At 34.5% G+C, this 20352-nt stretch overlaps 1 protein-coding gene across 1 annotated transcript; it reads left to right on the plus strand.

The window, feature by feature from the left end:
* The first annotated feature begins 904 nt into the window (after positions 1 to 904).
* On the plus strand, positions 905 to 20059 carry LOC146139302 (uncharacterized). Its single transcript, XM_083392389.1, has 23 exons — positions 905 to 1155; positions 1476 to 1547; positions 1693 to 1777; positions 2408 to 2535; positions 3428 to 4108; positions 5283 to 5414; positions 5879 to 5926; positions 6225 to 6299; positions 6708 to 6745; positions 6967 to 7027; positions 7949 to 8015; positions 8436 to 8548; positions 8971 to 9048; positions 9780 to 9903; positions 10740 to 10817; positions 11456 to 11661; positions 13027 to 13134; positions 13687 to 13806; positions 14375 to 14545; positions 15014 to 15098; positions 17093 to 17342; positions 18531 to 18662; positions 19439 to 20059. Exons 1-23 carry the CDS (start codon positions 1021 to 1023, stop codon positions 19629 to 19631), a joined length of 3180 nt encoding a protein of 1059 aa, XP_083248515.1. The 5' UTR covers positions 905 to 1020; the 3' UTR covers positions 19632 to 20059.
* Positions 20060 to 20352: the final 293 nt, after the last annotated feature.

Here is a 20352-nt window from a genome sequence, read left to right on the forward strand (position 1 = left end):
CACTTTTTATAACGGAGGTGTTATGAATAAGACATATGATGTCACTGACAGATGGAAATTTATATTTAAAACCAAAACATTAAAAAGGCCATCAACAGTTGAAATATTGGGGCCGTACAAGCTGTGGTTAGAATGTAAAGATCTACTATTTTATACTTAGGCGTGAAAGTTTGTGCTTATAAAAAGTTGTCGAAAAAATGTATTATGAAGCTCGCACAAAAAAGCCAAATGTATTTTCTGACGCAAAACATGTTTAAAAACGCCAGATTCTCCAAATTTGGCGTCGAAAAGCCAATATTACCAGCCTGGGTGCTAAATTTGGGTAAAACTTTTTAAACCTAAAAATGTTGGCCATGTCACTGCGTGTTTTATCGCAAATTCCAAATTTATGTTGTTTTGCCACGTGCAAACTGCGTGCCGCCATGTTGTAAACATTGACTTTTTTGCGGGTTTTAGTTGATTTTTTGCAAGTTATGGTCGACTTGCCAGTATTAATGCAAAAAATTAAAGAACTAAAAATTGTTTTAGTCGTTAGAAATAAATATTTCGAAAATGAAAACTAGTAAAATATGGCTTTAAAGAAATTGGGTATCGTGCTGTTTTTTTTGTGAAATAGATTTTTCATGTTTTTTAATAAATAACAACAGACGGATGTTGTTATTTAAAAGAAAGTTTTTTTTAACGAAAATCAAATCTTCTAACATTGGGGGCTCTGCTCTCCAGGATAAATGTCATCCCTTCACTGCGATTTCGCTTTTTGACTGCGCCGCTTGGATTGGATTTGTGAGAAAATTAAAATTTGCAATTTTATGTTGTCTTTTGTTTAATTAATAACCGATTGTTGTACAGTTCAAATATATGCCGTTGGATGTCCTAATTTTTTTGTTTTTATGTGGTAGGTGCAAGTATAAAATTGGGGCGTAGGTTATTTTTAGTCGTGCCTTGCAGATAAACGCCAACGCAATTAGTTGAATTGCGGAAATCTTCTTTTTCCTTTAAAACCACGCGAAAACGACGATAATGGGGGAGGACGAAGTTAAAATCAACGGAAGGCTTCTAAAAGACCTCAGGGTTGCTGAGTTAAAAGACGCCTTGAAGGAGCGCAATCTTTCACACAGTGGAAATAAGGCGACTGTTATGAAGAGACTCAAGGCTGTGAGTTACTGTGTATATTTGGACCAACAAAAATCGATTACATATTACATGCAGTTTTGATTATATGTTGCAGTATATGTCATTTAGAGCATGGTTTATTACACTGAATATAAGGAAAGTAAACTTTCAGTAGAACCTACTAAATTGCCTTCATTTAACAGTTCTTAAAAATACAAAGAAAATAACTCCAACTTTCCCCAATAAACTTACTAGTTGTGACATTTTCAAGTCCTGTTGCAATTTTTAAGATAATTTAATCGGCGAACTTTTGTAATGTTTCATGCAAAGTGTTAACAGATACATTGTTTGTTGCTTTTAAGGCAATTCAACTGGAAAACCTTCAAAAAGCTGCAAGAAATAATCCTGAAGCTACAGTTCAACCCAATTCAGATGTCAGTTTACAATTTATTTATGCTCTTTCGTTTACATTTTTACCTCTATCTTTTTATTAATAAAAAATAATTGTATTTTTTTGTTTTAAACCAGGACAAATCATTAGATTAAACTTGATATTAATACCATTGCATTTTATTTTAGATTGCTGACAACTCTGCAGAAAACGATTTTGTGAAACAGTATTTGGAAAACCAACGCAAGATGCTACAAAAGCAGCACCACAGATGTTAGTTTATGAAATTTTACTTCTTTTTGTTAATATTTATTAAGCTCTGGTTAAATCCCATGCAACATAACCAAAGGAATATGCGAAATAGGGTATAAAGTTATGAGTCATGCATAATACATATATATATGGTATTGTATGTTGTGTAATTGAATTGTAAGTATGTGATATGAAACCCTGCATCATTCTCACAAGCTAAAACTCTTCCAGCCTTAACCATCGGACTATGCAAAATAGAATATAAAGTTATGAGTCATGCATAATACATAGCTGTTATTGTATGTTGTGTAATTGAATTGTAAGTGTGTAATCTGAAACCCTGCATCATTCTCAGAAGCTAAAACAATTCCAGCCTTAACCAAAGATATGTGAAATACAACATAAAGTTATGAGTCATGCAGAAATATGTGTGTTATTGTATCTTGTATAATTAAATTCTAAGTGTGTAATCTGAAACCCTGTATCATTCTCCGTATCTTAAACAATTCCAGTCTTTTTAAAACTGCTTTGATTACAATGATAAACTTACAAAAGTAAGTTTTGGCCGCTATAAAAATAACAAATAGCGTATTACCCTGGTAATCTGATCTTCAAAAACCATGGTTTCACAAAAAAATCTTTGTTATTTAGTTTCCTCTGCATCCGAACCAGAATCGGAAGAGGAAAATCCAAAACGCGGTCGATCACGAACCAACACAAGCACAGAATATTCCACCGAAGCTGATGCCACTTCTTCACAGGATACAGATGAATCTAAGGTTTATTAAATTTTTAATTGAAGTTTGAACCTTATTTACGCTCGTTAGAATCTAAATCTTTAACTTTTATTTCCCCTTTGGTTTCACAACTTTTTTTTCATAATTTTAGCTTTTGTTTCTGTTGTATAAGCCCATTATGTAAATGTATAAAATGTTTTTACTTTATGTATAAGTTGGTCAGATACCAGGCATTTTTCCAAAGCATTTTTATAACCCTTATTGTGTTTAAACTGTAAATATTAAAAAAAATATTACTTATACATTTAGCAAAACGGTTGTGAAATATGAAGCATGGTTTATTACATCACTTTTTGTTTCATTGTCACATCAATCTATTAATTTTGCAAGTGCAATATCCTATGTTTAATTTCTGTATTGGTGGTTCCAAAAGATTGGTCAATAAACTAGAAAGGTGTTCTGTGAATAAAGGATTTTTTGGCTTCTTAAAAACTTCACTTTAAATAGAAGAAGAATTATTTAAAGCGATGCAAGTGTTCCAGACCGAATTAACTCTCCTATATTTCTGTATATCTATGATGTTTTTATATGCCTATATTCTTATTTTGTGGTTATATATTTACCTTTTAAATAACTTTTTAAGCTGGACCCATGAATCACTGAAAAGTTATAACTAGTTGCCAATGCAGAAAATAGGAATATGTTAAAAACTCTTCTCTAAATGTATATAGATAATAAATTGCACCGCCAAAAAGAAATGTACATACTGGAGATGATACAAGTTCGTATCAAAACGTCTTAATAATCGGGATGCTGTCGATCTACTCGACCCTTTTTGGGTTTGCAAATATTACCAAGCTACATTACAGATCCCTGCTTAGTGTACCCATGAATGTATGTAGTTTTTAATAAAATTTGCCTCATTTGCATAAAGGGAAAAGATGAAATTGAAGCTGAATCAAAACAGAATCACACCAAAGAAGTCAGTGTTGAGAAAACTCAAGAAACAGTCAACAATGAAGAAAAAGAGCCAAAAGAAACTGAAGATGTAGTTGGGAACGGGGAGGTTGTAAAGGAACTGCCATGCGACGATGACGGGAGTGAAGCACAGATGACGGAAGAGCCTGCTCAGGTGGAGGAAAAAAGTGAGGCAGAACAAAAGAAAAATTCTCAAAAAGATGTTGAAGTCAAAGAGAACCAGGAGGAGCTAAGAGCAGAAGACAACAAAACTGAAACAGAAAAACAACAAAGTTATGAAGATAAAGAAGAAACGGCCGCTCCTGAGAACTTGGAGGCTTCAACAGAACAAAACGATGAAGAACCTGCTTCAGAGTCGGTTGAAACCAAAGCAAAAGATGCTAAAATCAATGATGATAAAGAAGAACAAGATGTTAAGGATGAGGGTTCTTTGCCAAAGGAGGTCCCAGTTGAACCAGAACAGGAAAAATCAAGTGATCTTGAAACTCCTAAAGATCGCGATGAGGAACAAGATGTAAAAAAAGAGGCGGAAGATCCACAAACTGTTCCTGTCAAGAAAGATGAAGATGCGGTTATGGAAGATGTTGCACAACAACAAGAGCCAAAGGCAGAAGAAGAGGAGACAAAGCAAGATGCGGTAAGCTAAACTGTTATTATTTTAGAAGTAGAATAAATGTCCAAGCTCATACAGCAGAAGTTAGCAACCCCCAGTCAGTAAATTTCCTCATTTTGTCATTTTTAGCAAAATTGATTTAAAACTGTCAATTTGTGCTGATGAAACCATGAAATTGCATTTACTATACTATTATGGTTCAGTAAAACATTTGTTGTCCAATAAAACCATCAGTTCTTTCAACATTATTAAGCACCTAAGTACTTCCAAGAGAAACGTACTTTCGGTGTGTAACACAACAAAGGGCAGTTGAAAAACTTTTTCATGTACCCATATTCTTCTCACCTATCAATTAGTCTATTTTTTCCTATTAAAAGTCTACTTTCCAATAAACCATAAAACTTAATTTTCTACAGTTGGGAAAACCAAACTGTACTGTAACAATGAAAGACACACACAAACATATGTGTTTAATAGCATCTGTGATCTAGCCCCTTGGAAGTTGCTTTATGACCAACGATTACGGCTTCCGTATCAATAGTACACCGAAAAGCCATCGCAGATTCGCCGAATCTGTCGATCTATCTCTGCTTGCATCATAGATCGACAGATTCGGCGAGTCTGCGATGGCTTTTCGGTGTACTATTGATACAGAAGCCGTAATCGTTGGTCATAAAGCAACTTCCGAGGGGCTAGATCATAGATGCTATTAAACACATGTTTGTGTGTGTCTTTCATTGATTGATACGGACTGATGATCCCCCAGTGTGAAGTTGCTTGTTCTAACAAAATGTGCAAGTATTGGCGCAAGGTTGTTTCTCGACTCGCTCCTCTCTGAGCCTGCATAGCTCAGTTAGTAGAGCGACGGTCCCGGCTTGACCGGAGGTCGTGAGTTCGAACCTCACTGCAGGCCAGTTGTTTTTCTGGCTTGCTCTGCTTGCATCATAGATCGACAGATTCGGCGAGTCTGCGATGGCTTTTCCGTGTACTGTAACAGTATTGAAACTCTTTATTCAATATACTGCATTCTTTAAATTCCATGTTATTCAACTCCATAAATCAAAGAAACCTCAAAAAAAGATTTCACCCACTAGATGGGTGCGCCCTTCAGTTTAAGATCCCTGTTCTAACGTATATATGTCAGTGATTAGTTCTTATGGGAATCTTATATTTTATTTTATTGACGATAAATCTCCAGTCTGATGAGGCGATGGAAGAGCGGGATGTTGAAGGTGTTCCGGTCATCACCATGGAAACAGATGACGTCCTCATTGAAGAGGTGGAGGAACTGGACTACGATGAACAGGAAACAATTCCATCAGAAAAAGAAGTCAGTAGATGTTTTTTGGTTGGTCTTTGTATGGTATAATTCTCAATGTTCAGAAATCACGTAGTGTATTTTACTTAGGTCTCCAACTAAAACCGATTCAGTAACTTTAGCATTAGTTCTTATTGCTACTCTAGTATGAGTAAAGTAAATTTTTGAGATTTGTTCAAGTAAGGTAGATTTATCGGGTTGGTCTTTGCTTGGTATGATTCTTAATGTTCAGAAACACTAGTAAATTTTAAATAGGTCCTTAACTTACGGACTTATTAACTTTAGCATTAATTCTACTTGCTACTCTAGTATGATTAAAGTAAATTATAGATTTTTGTTCAAGTAAGTTAATATTTCAGTTTCTGTGAATTTTTTGAACTACTATTCCATAATTTGAAATTGGAACCCAGCAAAAGCTTAGCAGTATTTTTTTTAATTATTTTTACTTGTTTAAAAGTATTTTTGTTTATTCTTAGGCTAAAAAGGAAAAGTCAAGGCACCATGATTCGAGAAAGAAGAAAAAGGTGTGTATATAATGGGTTTAATGACCTTTTCAACCTCAAATAAATATTTGTCTCGGCCAGTACTTAAAATATATCAATGTGAAACTATTTGTAGATGTTTTTCGTAAAATAAACATTAATAATACAACTTTTCCCACTTCTTTTGTAAAATGGTTAAAGAGTGCTGTTTTTCAACTTGTTGTGAAATATTTTTTTACATACTAGTTGCACTTAGCCTTGTTAAGTGTCTGTACCATGTTCATGCTGGAACTTATTGTTTATAGCACAAGTTAACACATTTGTTCCGTTTTTATAACAGCACCGACGCGACTCACACAAAGATAAAGAAGAAAAAGATGCTTCACCTGAACCAAAAAAAAAAAGAAAACTAAGGGTAGATATTATTATCGATGTTTCACGGAACCAGAAACACCTACAAATTTTATCTTAAATAAGTTAATAGTAGGGCACGAAAAAGCAAAAATGTTCACTGTTTATTGTTACAGTTTCTATGCATTATTGCAACCAAGTTGTTTTTTTAACATAGTAACTATTTAAAAAAAAGACTGATTTTTTTGCAAATATTTGACATTTCCATTTTTATTTTACATAACATGTGTGTAGTTAAAAAAAAATGCTTCAAGCAAATTAAAAAAAACACTGCTTCAAACAATTCAATAAAATACGGTTCCTAAAATTTTGCAGAACGTAGACCAAGTTTTTGACATGCTAATATTTGTGCAGTTACTATGGCAATGTGATTTTTGACAATGCCTATAATCTTAAAAATGTGTTTTTGCAGCGGAGTTCGATTGAAGACCCAGCTGTAGAAGATGAAATGTATGTGTTTTATTTAACATAAGCTTGTGTAACGTCCTAGTTCTATTTACATGTTATCCAAAACCTTTTAGATTTTTAATTTATTTTCTGGTAGTGTGATCTAACTTTCTCATAAATATATTTTAAACTCAATATATAAGAAGTGTGAAATAACCTATGAAATATGAATTTATTAGTGTCTAATAAACTACCATAAGTTGCTTTTATACTTAATTTTTCAGATCTAAAAAAGACAATGTTGATAAAGAGGCTGACAAAAAGGGTGATAAAACACACAAACAGGTAAGTTTGTCACTCTGTTTGCTGCATGGTTTCCACATTACCTTAAATCAAAAAATACACTAATCATTTAATTTTATAAACTAATGTAATGACCTGTTAAATTTTCTCAGTTTAAGTTTCAACCTGTAGGCTAAATACTTTGATCAGTGTTGCGTCATAGAGTGACTATAGCAAACGGCCACTGGTTCAACTTACCCTTCCACAAATCGAGCCATCCAACAGGAATTTCCAAGGTTTTCTTTGGGGGTTCCTATCCAAAAATTGCTTCTAAGCGACGAAGAAATGAAAGAGACTTTGCAGCTTGATAATTTGACACCATATTGTCGCTGCAATGCTAAGGAGGAAATTGCCAATATCAACTGGCATGGAAATTTGACTAATCTGAAGAATAAAATAACTTTTTCTAGTGTCTTGTCAATGGTTGGAGATGGACTGCAGTGCAAACTGGTCAATTTTTTCTTCATTTTTGACCTTTTTGTGAAGCACCGTTATATAATAAAACAAGGAAGGAATCCTATCAAGCTACGATCTAAAGACTGTCATTTTTTGAAGCGACAGAATTGTCAAGAAAAACACTCAACAGCTTGCATGTGATTTTCAAAACTCATGCGGCTGGCTAAAATCGACGCCCAAAATTTTGCAATGAGGAAAATATATCGTTTTTGGCAAAAAAAGCAATAAAATTGGGAGAAATTCGGAGCAACACGTTCGAAAATGGTGTTGGAAATGCCTTCCTGATAGACGCAACATCAGAAGTATAAATCTTAAGTTCCGAAGGTCTACAACAGTGTTTGAACGTGGTTTAGTACTTTAGGTAGTTGGTATAACGTTACTTACCAGGCCTTAATTGTTATCGCACATGGTTTTTTGGTATACTTGAAACGATTTAATAATTCTGTTTTTTTCACAATTTTTTTTTAGGAAACAAAAGAAAAGGAACAAGAAGAACCCAAAAAGTCATCTCGTCGTAAAATAACATTGAAAAAGCGTAAGTTTTCACATTTTAAAGTATTTGTGTTGTAATGAAATCTGAAAAAACGGCAAAGCCTGATTTGAAAAAAAAACAAAAACTATTTAACAAAGTTTGTTGAATGTTTTACTATTCTTTCAAAAATAAAAGTGTGCAGTATTTTATTGATAGTTGAAACAGTTTTTTTTCGAGAAATTTTAAGGCCTATTGTTCCATTGAATATAGGAAAAGTTTTTCAGAATTAAAAATTGTGTTTTAATTTCACTCGGAAATATATTTTTTTCCTTTTATAGAAAACAAATGTTTTTTAGTTATACTCAAAAATCTTTTTTGTTATTCCTTTTTCTAGAAAGAAAAATATTTCTTCAGATTTCACTTGGAAATCTTTGTTTTTTTTCCTTTTTATTACTTAAAAACATTTTTTGTTCCTTTTTATAGCCTCTCTAAAGCGCTCAAACGATGGAGATCAGAAGAAAGAGAGAAGGAGAAAATGGGGAGCGGGAAGCACAAGCGAGGAACCACAAATCAGCATCAGCACCGACTCACTTAAGGTGAGACAAGCAGGGATTTTAAAAACGGACTTTGACAACTGGATTTATTTAATCTCTTTAAAATTAGATTAGAATTAAAATTTTAGCATTTCAGTTTTTCCAAATTAGATTAGAATTAATAAGAATATCAAAGCCCATACAGAAGTAGGTAGCATTTTGAACGTTAAGTCTAAGACTTATTCGAAACATTCAAAATGATACCTACTTCTGTATGGGCTTTGGTATTCTTATTACATCTTACTACAACCTCCAACCATTATGCTCCAAAGATTAGAATTAATATACTAATAAAAGATAGCATGTGATGCTTAATCAAGATAATATTTCATTTGAGAATTTTGTTTTATTTACATAAAAATGTTAGGCACTGATTTTTAATTCTACAACTAGGGACCACTTTAGATTACCAATTGTTGTTGCAGGATATTATTCAAGTAAAGGAGGGTGAAATAATGGAGGCAGAGCCTGACATGGGTTCTTCACCTAAACAAGAAACAAAGGTACGGTTTGTTTAAAAATGAATGTCAAAAGATAAATAGGTTAATTTAATCGACAACATCTTAATAACAATGTTTCAATACGCTCTTGTATGTTCATTGTACACTCATGATAATTGTTTATTGGAACATCCACACAATGAACGCACTTCTCTTTAGGTTTTGAATTGGTGTTTGCAGTGTTGTAAACAAGTCATTTAGAAATGACTCAAGTCAGTCAAATCATTTGTAAAATAAAACTTTGATTCTGCTCGAATTATAATAATTAGAGCAAGTCAATTGCAGATTAAATCCTTATCGTAAAAATTATTAAAATTTGTAAGCGTGTTTAATTGTGAGAAATAAATGAACTAAAAAATAACCCAAATTGCAACTATAGTAAGCAAATTTCAAAAAAAATAACCCAATTTACAAAAAAAAAGCTTAGTGAAACACTTGATTTTAACCCGTCTTGGTTTAAAGACTTAAGTCAAGTCAAAAAAATTCATTTTCCCAAAGACTTCTTTTTGCCCAAAATACCCAAGTCAGGTCAAGGCATTTTGCCCCGAAGACTTACGTCCAAGTCATTTTTCCAAAATTCTTGAGTCAAGTCAAGTCATTTTGCCCAAAAGACTTAACTCAATCCACAACTGAAAATATATTAGCACCAATGCTGAAACATTTGTTCAACAGAAGACATTTACTTCGGTGATATCTATATCCAACCATCCAATATTTTGTTTTCATAGCAACAGGAGGAGGGTGAAGCGAGTGAGGAAGAGGGTGAGATTGTGGAGGAGGTTGTGGTGGAAGAAGTGGAAGAAGAAGACCAAGATGATGTTGAGGAGACAAAGGTCTTGGTGCACGACGAGCGAAAAGGTTTGTTCTAGAGTTGTTCAACTACAAAGGATGCTTTGGTCGAGAAAAAAATTTAAAACAATTTTTTAATATTTTATTGATTTATGTTATGCGTTTTTATTCTCTGTGTAACTTTTTTATGAATGGATTTTTTTATAAAATTTATAGGAAGAGTTCAAATTTAATGCTTCACCATAGTTCTGTGTTCAACCAAAGATTTTCCAGTATTGATAACAAAGATAAAAATTTATTCCCTGAGAAATTTAATTATTTTCCAATGATGCTAATGGCCGTCAAAAATATAAAACAATTTTAAATATTTGATTGATTTGTGTGACGCGATTTTGTTCTCTGTGTATTTTTTTTATAAAAAGTGTTTTTTTTATTAAGTTTAGATGAAGAGTCTTAATTTATTTCTTTGTTGAAGTTGTGCCTAAATAAAAAATTTAGCGAATGTCAAGATAAAAATTTACTCCCTGATAAATTTAATAATTAAATTTAATTATACACCTAAGCACACAAATATATGCTAATGCAAATTACACAGCGTAAACACTTCATTTGTTTGTTTTTTAATTTTTTTGATCGTTTTTAAACATTCCAGATTTTTGTTTTCATTTTATAAAAGCATTATCACCAGCTAATATTTATATTATGTGTGCATAATGAAGCGATACATACTGTCATACTGTTACATACTGTCATACTGTTGCATACTGTCATATTGTTGCATACTGTCATATTGTTGCATACTGTCATATTGTTACATACTGTCATATTGTTACATACTGTCATATTGTTACATACTGTCATACTGTTGCATACTGTCACATTGTTTAACGCTAATTGGTTTCTAGTCGTAAGCTCAGCTGACTTGGAGGAGAAACGACCTGCTCCAGTGAAGCAACGAACACTTTCAAGCAAGAGCGACAAGAGTAACGTAAGTCCTAGCTTTCCAAGTTTATCCAGGGAAAAAAGCAACGCCAAAAATCTTGCAGTTTTTGAAACATTCATTAAGTGACGATATTCTATTGAAAAAAAGCTTTGTGCGTAATGAGCTGTGCAGTTTCCACCTTTTAAAGGTCTACAGCAGTGTTTCGCAAGCTGTTTATAGCTTGCGGCACCCTACATAAATTATAAATAGTTTGCCGCACCCTTGTTCGCAGTTTTGCTGAGTGTTTAACTGTAACGTTACAATAAACGAGATTAAAACAGGACATTAACTGTGCAACTAGATTGAAAAAGCCTTTTCAATTTTTGGCACTTTTATCGTGCATAAAAAATATATTTATCAAGAAGGACCTATAGAGCAAAAAATGGAAGAATTGGAAATATCTCTCGGCACACTTGAGAGTTAAAAATGACACCCTTGTTGTTTTGCCTAATTTAGGCATTTATATAAACTACTAAAAAAAGTAAAAAAAAATACTTAAAAACAATTTCGGCACGATACGTAAAAAATAAATCTTTTGACCTCAAAATAAACCTTAAATTGCGAAAAGTTAGGCCAACCTTTACATACCAAGCTTTTAACCCCCTTCTAAAACTGAAAAAACAAAAAAACAGAAGAAAGCTGATGACGTCATGGGTTCCGGTGACGCCAAACAGGTGGCCAGAGAGGTGAGTCCTGCTCGCCAGGCCACCTCGTGCTCTGTCCATGTGTCCAACCTTGTCCGTCCCTTCGCCCTTCTACAACTCAAGCAAGTTCTCTCCGACTTCGGCGAATTTCTCGACAACTCGTTCTGGATTAACACCATAAAGTCGCACTGCGTTGTAACTGTGAGTTTGTTTTTTAGTTCAATAAAACGTGCACAGACACACATGTGTGTAACAACAACTTTAAACTAGCCCCTTTGAAGCTGCTTTTTGACCAACGATTAGGTCTTACGTATCATTAGTACACCGAAAGCCATTGCAGACTCACCGAATCTTTCATTATTCAATGAAACACTTACCGGAGGTCGTAAGTTCAAACCTCACTGCAGGCTTGTTGTTTTTCTAGCCTACCCTGCTTGCATCATTGATTAACAAATCGGTTAGTCCGCAATGGCTTTTCGGTGTACTAATGATACGTAAGCCGTAATTGTTGATCAAAAAGTTTGTTTTTTTTATTTAGTTTTGGTTTTTAGTTTTTATCGCAAATTGTGTGGCCAGTCGTCCTAGGTATGTCCAGTGTTATCAGATTAAAGTCAATTCCCTATCCAAGGCCGTAGAAATAACGCAATGAGAACGCGACTTTTTTCCAAAATATCAGATATTCGTTTAGAATATTGCATATCCTTAGTTAGAGCACAAGCCAATAATTGGTTTTATTTTAATTGTTTATGTAATATAAATCAATTTTTTTATTATCTCTTTTTAATAATAATAATAATAATTAACCAACAGCTTTTGTGTGGAATTTATTTTTTGTCCCACCTAGTAGGGCAACTTAAAAAAAATATGAACATATCAATTAAAAAAGCAGCTTCTAGTACTTTGAGCATTCAACGTCATTCACCTTAAAGAAGGCAATTTGTGTAGATCGCAAAAAAATTCGAAAATTAATAAATTACTATCAATTAGGCTGTTTTCTGATTAATGCATGGCAGCAACTGTTTATATAAATGTTAACATTTGTTTGACTTTACAGAACCTTAAAAAGCTGGTTCCGAAATACGGCATAGTTTGGAGTTAATCTTTTCTGTTAAGTTTACTTGGGCCGCCATTTTTCAACCTTCATCTTTACAAATTTACCTTCGTGTTTCCTAAAAATTCGATTTTCATGAAAATAACCTAGTAAAAATAGCCTTGTAAAAATAGCCTAGTAAAAATAGCCTAGTAAAAATAACCTAGTAAAAATAACCTAGTAAAAATAACCTAGTAAAAATAACCTAGTAAAAATAACCTAGTAAAAATAACCTAGTAAAAATAACCTAGTAAAAATAACCTAGTAAAAATAACCTAGTAAAAATAACCTAGTAAAAATAACCTAGTAAAAATAACCTAGTAAAAATAGCCTAGTAAAAATAGCCTAGTAAAAATAACCTAGTAAAAATAACCTAGTAAAAATAGCCTAGTATTTTCATATTTCCCGATAAAAATCAGATTTTTTTTTTTCATTTTTCATAAATAACTTTTTAATAATATCCAATTTTTTTCCAGTATGAATCGAAGGAGGTCGCAGCCAAGGTCCGACGTGCTCTACATCGCCTCCAGTGGCCGGTATCGAGTCCCAAACGTTTGGCTGTCAACTTCATCACAGAAGAAGAGGTCGGTTTACTGCCAGCTATTAACCTTAATAGTTGTATAATTACAAGTTATAGTTTGGGGCATACTCTTGATTCAGTTTTTAGTTGACCGTTTCTCAAGGTGACTGGTTTTATGACTCGGACCAAACAATTATTTTAGGGGTCTGCATAAAAAAAGTCAACAACTGCTGTTTTACGGTAATGAAAACAACAGAAGATATCTTGAATTCGTTTGCCAAAAACCTCAGTTTGGGATTTTGGTTTTACATAATTGTATTCACTTCTACATTAGTAAGTAAAAAACACTTTTTAAGATTTACTGCCCGAGTCAATTTAAAGCTTACTGCTCTAAGCCGAATTATATAAATGCAAGTTTTTTTTTAACATAACCAGCATTTCAATTTTTTAGTGTAATACACAAATTTATTAGTAAGAGAAAGCTTTTGATGTCAATACGCTGGGTATAGAATCAACTGTGAGTTTGCCATCGTCAGCAACTCAACCTTGTTCTTGTTATAGAGAATTGTCTCTTGGTTTGCATAATCAACATCTCAGCTTTATATTTTTCACCCAGGTGAAATGGATCAAGGAGGGAAACCCTCCCGGATCGAAACCTGCTCCTGAGAAGAGGAACAGAGATCCTGATGTTGGGAAGATCAAGAGAGAAGAAGGACCTGAGCCTCCTCCCAAGGAAGTAAGCTTTTCAATGAACTTTTAAGTAAAAATTATGTATTTTTAGGAAAAGTAGAAACTTAGTGTTTTCAAGAAAATTAAACCTTCTTTAATCGCTTTTCTTTATTAATCCTTCTTTAGCTTGTTTTTTGGTCAAATAATTAGAAAATATATATTCTAGTAATATTTAGCTTTAAGATTTTTTTTTTTTTCAGCATTTACCTAATTTGTCACATTTCCATCATTGCAAGGTATTTTGCAACATAAAAATATAAGTCACGGCAGAATAAATAAGCAACAAAGATAACAGAATAAAGTCGATTTAAGTAAGGGTGAAATCAAACAAATTGAAACATAACGTCAAATATATAATTTTTTTAGAAAGATTCTTTTAAATAGAAATACGTTCAAACTTCGAACCAATCGGGCGAGTGGGTCTTAATCAACACTCGTTTGCAGCGAAATGTACTCGCAAATATCAACCATGTACGTACATTGTACAAGCACTTATCCCAAGGCTATACCTTTGCTTTTAATAAATCCCAAGGTCGTACCTTGCTTTTAATTGTTACGTCACATTGGTTATTTAGTCGTCGCGATCGGACCGCGCCAAAATCACCCGAGTGGAACCAGAGCAGGGCAGGAGAGGTCGCGAGAGGTCACCAGGTCGTTCCAATAGAAACGAGGAGCTGAAGAGAAGAAGGGGAGAAGAACCGGAACCAAGATCAAGGCGCAATTTAAGAGAGTGGGATCGAAACAAGGTAAAAAAAAAATTAATGTCTTTGAATTTATTTTTGAAAAGTTTTTAAGTTTTTGAATTGATTTGCTTTTTAAAAAGCTTTTAAAGTCTAGGAATTGATTTGCGATTTGAAAGTTTTTACAATCTTTGAATTGCTTTTTGAAAAGTTTTTTTAAGTCCTATTGATTTGCCTATCGAAAGAAAACCATCTATGTTTTTTAAAAATATTTTATTTTTCTTAGTGACCAGCTTAAGTTTCTGTATGTAAAAAATGACATGGGTCGTTCAAAACTTATTTGCTTTTTTGACGTCTTTGCATAGGTTTTTACATTTATATTGTTTTTTCGAATTGTATTAGAAAAGCCTAAAGCAAATTTGAGGTCTTTCAGAACGTACAAATTTTATTTGAAGTATCTTTTTTGATTTTTTATGATAAACTTTTGTGGCAACCCTGTAATTTGAACTTCTCTATTGTACAACCGCTTTTCAGTTGAACCAGGATGAAGAACAGCGAAAACACCGCAAGGTGTCGCCACCACCGACTGAGTCCAGACGCGAGCGAAGAAGACACGAAGGTAAGTCCATACTTGAACTCGTACACCTTAAGAGTATTTCAGACGACGATCGGTTTAAATTAGTTAGTCACATTTTGATGCCAAATGGCGTATAACCAAAACCTAGTACATTCGTTTCATTTGTGTTTCTTTTAAAAACTTTTCTTTCTATAGACTTTTACTACATTTCAACACAATCGAGACTTTTGGTTAATCTTAGTGCCACACCTCAAGTTTACAAATTCCTCAAAATACATTTAAATAAACGTATACCGAAAAATTGCACAACAATCACGATTTGTAACTAACAAAAACATTTAAAACAACATTCGTCTCCTAGCCTAAGCATTTCTTCGATAATAACCATCCTTTCTTTTCTCGCCAAATTAACCATTCAGTACAATAATTTGTCTATATATAGTTCCACCTGATTACCCTATTTAGAATCAGAAAAATACGGCTATTTTCAATGAATTAATAATAAAATAGGAGTTATGCGTGTATAAATTTAATCCCCAGAGGCACAACAATAATTTTGCAAAAACAATTTATATAAAGGTACTACTTCAATTACATTTTATGTTTGAAACAGCTGTATGTGTATTTTTTTTTTCAATAAATCAATCACTTGTGGATAGCCATTCTGCATTTCACGCCATTTCACGCCGAGGTCTTGGATGAAGCACGGTTGTGCGATTGCTTGTCGCGATACAATACAATTTGTCTTTATATATGGCCACCTGATTACACTATTTATAACTAGACAAATACAATCATTTACAAAGATTAATATTTTAATTTTCCCCGAGCAGCTCCTCCACCGCCTCCTTGAATAAATTTTGAACTGATTATTTTCTCTCCAACGAACCTAAACTTAACTTATATTTGGTGTTACAACTTTGTACAAAGCTCATAATATTCATCAATCCAATACTCTAGTTTAGTTTCTATAAAGCAGTGATTCCCAAACTTTTTTTCTCGCGTACCATTTTGAGCTTTTGTACAGTGTTGATGTACCACCTAAGTTACACCTTACCAGAATATCTCAAACTTTAACTATTTTAGCATATTATACAATAGAAAATGAGCATGTAAGCAGAATTTAACTTTACCAAACGCCATACCAGGAAGACAAAGAGGCCATAAATGAAACAAAACCCAAGATTCAATGCGATAGTTTTTTTTTTTTTTTTTGTCAATACATACGACAATACTACACCGCTCACTATTAGTTTATTACTACAGACATATTAAACCAGCTTACAATTAGCGTTTTATTATCTTGAGCAAGATAAGTGTTACGTCATAAACGTGCGAAACCTCGAGTTAAAGGTAACTAAAACGCAGCACGGCAAATTACCCAATCTGAAAGTTTTAAAACCTGAACGTTTTCGAAATTGATACGTATGCTAAAGTTAGTCGCGTACCACCTGAAAGACTCCCGCGTACCACCGGTGGTACGCGTACCACAGTTTGGGACCACTGCTATAAAGGAACTTGAACTTTTGTCAAAATACATTTAAAACATACAACGAAATATTGTACAACAATCACGCTTTTTAGGCGAACAAAAAAGTGCACAAAAATCATATTTTGTTATTAACAAAAAAATGAAATTTGGCATTTGTCTCCTTGCCAAGCATTTCTTTGATTAACCATCCTTTCTTTTCATCGTCAAACTAATCAATTCAATATAATTTGTCTTTATATAGTTCCACCTGATTACCTTACTTTGATTTCTATACTAACACTGTTTGTTAAAGCGTCTGCATAAGACTTACAGTTTTACTGGATTAAGTTTCGAAATTTCATTTTACTACCTACGGGGCATATTTTAATAATGAACATGGATAAATGTACTATGCACATTTCTACTTTAACCTGATGCAGCACAGTTGTGCGAAAGCTTGTCGAGAATTCAATACAAATTTGTCTTTATATAGAGCCGCCTGAATACCTTATTTAGAAATATACAAATACGGCCATTTACAATTAATCTCTCCTCATCCGAGCAGCTCCTCCACCGCCCCCTCCCCCTCCTCCCAAGCTGCTGGACGACCTCTTCCGGAAGACCAAGGCGACTCCGTGCATCTACTGGCTCCCGCTCACCGAGGATCAGATCTTGGAGAGGGAGCAGGATCGGGAGCAGAGGAGGAAAGAGCGAGCAAAGATGAGAGCGAAGAAGGAAGAGGAAGAAAAAGCGGCGCTCGATAAAGCGAGAGAGGAAAGGGAGAAAGAGCGAAAGAGAGAAAGGGAAGAGCAGAGGTGGGATAAACGTGTAACTAATAAAAAGCTGGGAGCTCAAAAATATACTCCTTTTTTACGTTTGTAATTAAAAAAAATACAAACCGAAAAAATCCGTATTCTTGCACCTTACTTAGGTTCTATTTGGTTAGTTTTGTTATGATAGGTTTTTTATTATTGACGTGCAATTTTTTTCTTTATTTACAAAAAAACAAAGAAAAGTTGTAAGCTCAAAAATATCATCTTTTTGTCAAAAAAAATTTTTTAATTGTAAAAAAAATAAAAAATAAATACTATTCTTGGACCTTTCTTCGGTTCTATATCGTTTACTATATATAAAAGCTAGTTTTAATATTGACGTGTTTTTTGTTTCTTAAAAAAAAAAAAATAAAAGGTAGGAGCTCAAAAATATCCCCCTTTTTATTTTGTAGGGTCATTTTTTGTAATTTTTTTATTGAGAGGGAAGAACAGACGTGAGATCAAAAGATTTGAATAATTCTGGGCTTATATATGCTTGGCGTCAAGATAAGAAGCTACCTAAAACTAAGTCAAACAAAACAAACACAACTCAACAATAAACACGTTGCTCGGAAAAACGCACACAATTATTTTCTAAAACACTGCTTCAAAAAATCACAAATCTTAGAAATAAGCACGGAATTCTAACTAGGGATGTCCAATCTTTGACATTTTATTCCAATATAATGACACCCGATAATTTTGACAAAAAGTATTGTGATCCTATCCAAATGACGTCATACTATGCTCCTACAATTGAAACGTTCAGCGGCATTTTTGGGTTATCAAGCCTAAAGTTGCTTTACGGTTAAGAAGTTCAGTTGCCTTCAGTTCTTAACCTATTAGTCTTTGATAAATTTATCTTTCGATATAGAAATAACTGGGTTTGATCGCAAATCGTAGCTAAAAATCACTATGTTAATGTGCTATCGAATCGGCACTGATACCACCCTAGTATCGGACAACTACCGATACCACCCTAGTATCGGACGAGTACCGATACCTCCCTAGTATCGGACGAGTACCGATACTACTACTTGGCATCGGCCATCATCTCTGATCCGATATTATTGGACATCTGGTAAAAAAAAAGTTATGGTAAGCCTGCTTACGGGTGTTCTTTATAGTTGACACTTACACGGAAAATCGTCTTGAAGGGTCATAAAAAAAACAATGTGTGTGTTGCCATAGGAAACGGGAAGAGCGTCGTGGAGGAGAGGACCGGAGCAGGGATCGGGGAAGATCGGATGCGAGGTCCTCCGACGCAAAGATGAGGACACAGATCGGAAGAGGAGCAGACAGATCGACCGAGGTGGAGAAGGAGTAAGTTGTCAGTGTTTCTATTTTATGAACCCTATTGTCGCTGGTTTGCCTCAAGATCTTTGGATGTCTTCTAATTAATTTACGTGTTGGTCTAATAAAACTCCTTGTTTTTTCAATAATCTTTGAATTTATTTTATGTCCAGCTTAAGGTATGTGTTCATGAGTCCTGTTACTAACATAATACCGACAATAACAGATAAAAAAGTATACTTTACACCAGTGCTTCTCAACCTTTCGTTGCTTACGGCACCCCTTGAAAATAATAAATGGATTTCGGCACCCCGACTGGAATTTTCGTTGAGTATTTTACTGAAATGAAACTGGAACAACACAATCAACTTAAAACATGTAGGAAAATGTCATCTGATATAATGGTCTATAACAATCGTACACAAATAGTTGTATCAAGAAGCTTACCAATTGAGCAAACATCTGAGTCTTAAAAAGTTCTCAAATACCTATCGGCACCCTTGAGCATTAGAAATGGCACACTAGGGCGTCGCGGCACCCCGTTGAGAACCACTGCTTAACACCATCACTTACACCAGGGGTGTCCAACATGAGGCACTCGACCTAATAAAAAATGGCACGCAATCCCCCCCCCCCAAAAAATACAGCCAATTGCCATTTTGTTTATTCACAATACAAAACAATCCCAGCAATTACGACAACAAACAGTTACTTTTGATATTATAACAATATACTGACAAAAATTGGCACGTCGGCATGTTTGAGTTGGACACCCCTGACTTACACTGACCCCTTTGTCCCTTCAGATCTTCGAGGAAGAAGGTCGTGTCCAAGCAGATCCGGAAGCGTAAGCAGCCATCTTCATCCTCCTCCTCGTCCGACTCCTCCAGTTCCTCCTCGGAGGAGGGAGACTCTTCATCCGGATCCTCCAGCGATTCTTCCGACGATTCCTCAGCATCCGAAGCCAGCGGCCCTCCGCGCGCCAAGCGTTCTCGCTAGACTCTATCGACAGGTAATCGTCACGTGGCGTCATCGCACTGCCCTCGCACGTGACGTCACAGTGTGCCATTATTTCATGACGTCACAATTTGTCGCGATCGTGTAACGTTTTTTGGTCGAACTTTAAGAGAAGATCATTTCACCTGCTGTATTCGTTTAAACTCCCGCTGTTGCTTTTCGAGTGTGACGTCACAATGCTTTTCGAGTGTGACGTCACAACGACGGCGATTTAACGTTGTGTGACGTCACCGCGCGCAATGACCGAAGGGTTGAAATATTTTTACGTCGATTATTGTTTTATGGCGACGTTTTGTGCGAATTTTTAGAGAGGCCGCTTCTTAAACCCGCGCCCGAGTGCTTTTCTACTTGGCGCCGCTTTTTTTCGTGGTTTGTTGAACCGCGACCGAAATGTAAATACAATCTGCAATTCCTAACTTCGTCTCTTGTGTGTGAAAGTGTTGATTAACTTTAGACAAAGGTTGAGTCCGGTTAGTTTTCATTTTAGATGGAAATCCAATGTAGAAAGCAGACAGGTTTAGTTCCAGGTTTGTGAGGACCACGATAAAGCGTATGCTAAAAAACTTTAGTCAAAACTATTTTTAAATTAACATAGATTATGCCACGACTGAATTTAACCACTTGAACGATCGTTGTTTTCAATTTTTTATATCGATCACTAGTCGCTGAGTTGACTTGCTCTATTAATGCCTTCACTTTAGTT

Source organism: Ascidiella aspersa, chromosome 6, assembly GCF_963924565.1.
Source record: "Ascidiella aspersa chromosome 6, kaAscAspe10.2, whole genome shotgun sequence".
Classification (NCBI taxonomy): domain Eukaryota; kingdom Metazoa; phylum Chordata; class Ascidiacea; order Phlebobranchia; family Ascidiidae; genus Ascidiella; species Ascidiella aspersa.

What these genes read in the sequence shown, in the direction of transcription:
- LOC146139302 (XM_083392389.1), top strand. Translation starts at nt 1,021, where the DNA reads ATGGGGGAGGACGAAGTTAAAATCAACGGAAGGCTTCTAAAAGACCTC. An exon ending in ACTTCATCACAGAAGAAGAG is followed by an intron (nt 13,135 to 13,686) that starts GTCGGTTTACTG and finishes TTTTTCACCCAG; the next exon opens with GTGAAATGGATCAAGGAGGG. An exon ending in CGAGCGAAGAAGACACGAAG is followed by an intron (nt 15,099 to 17,092) that starts GTAAGTCCATAC and finishes TCATCCGAGCAG; the next exon opens with CTCCTCCACCGCCCCCTCCC.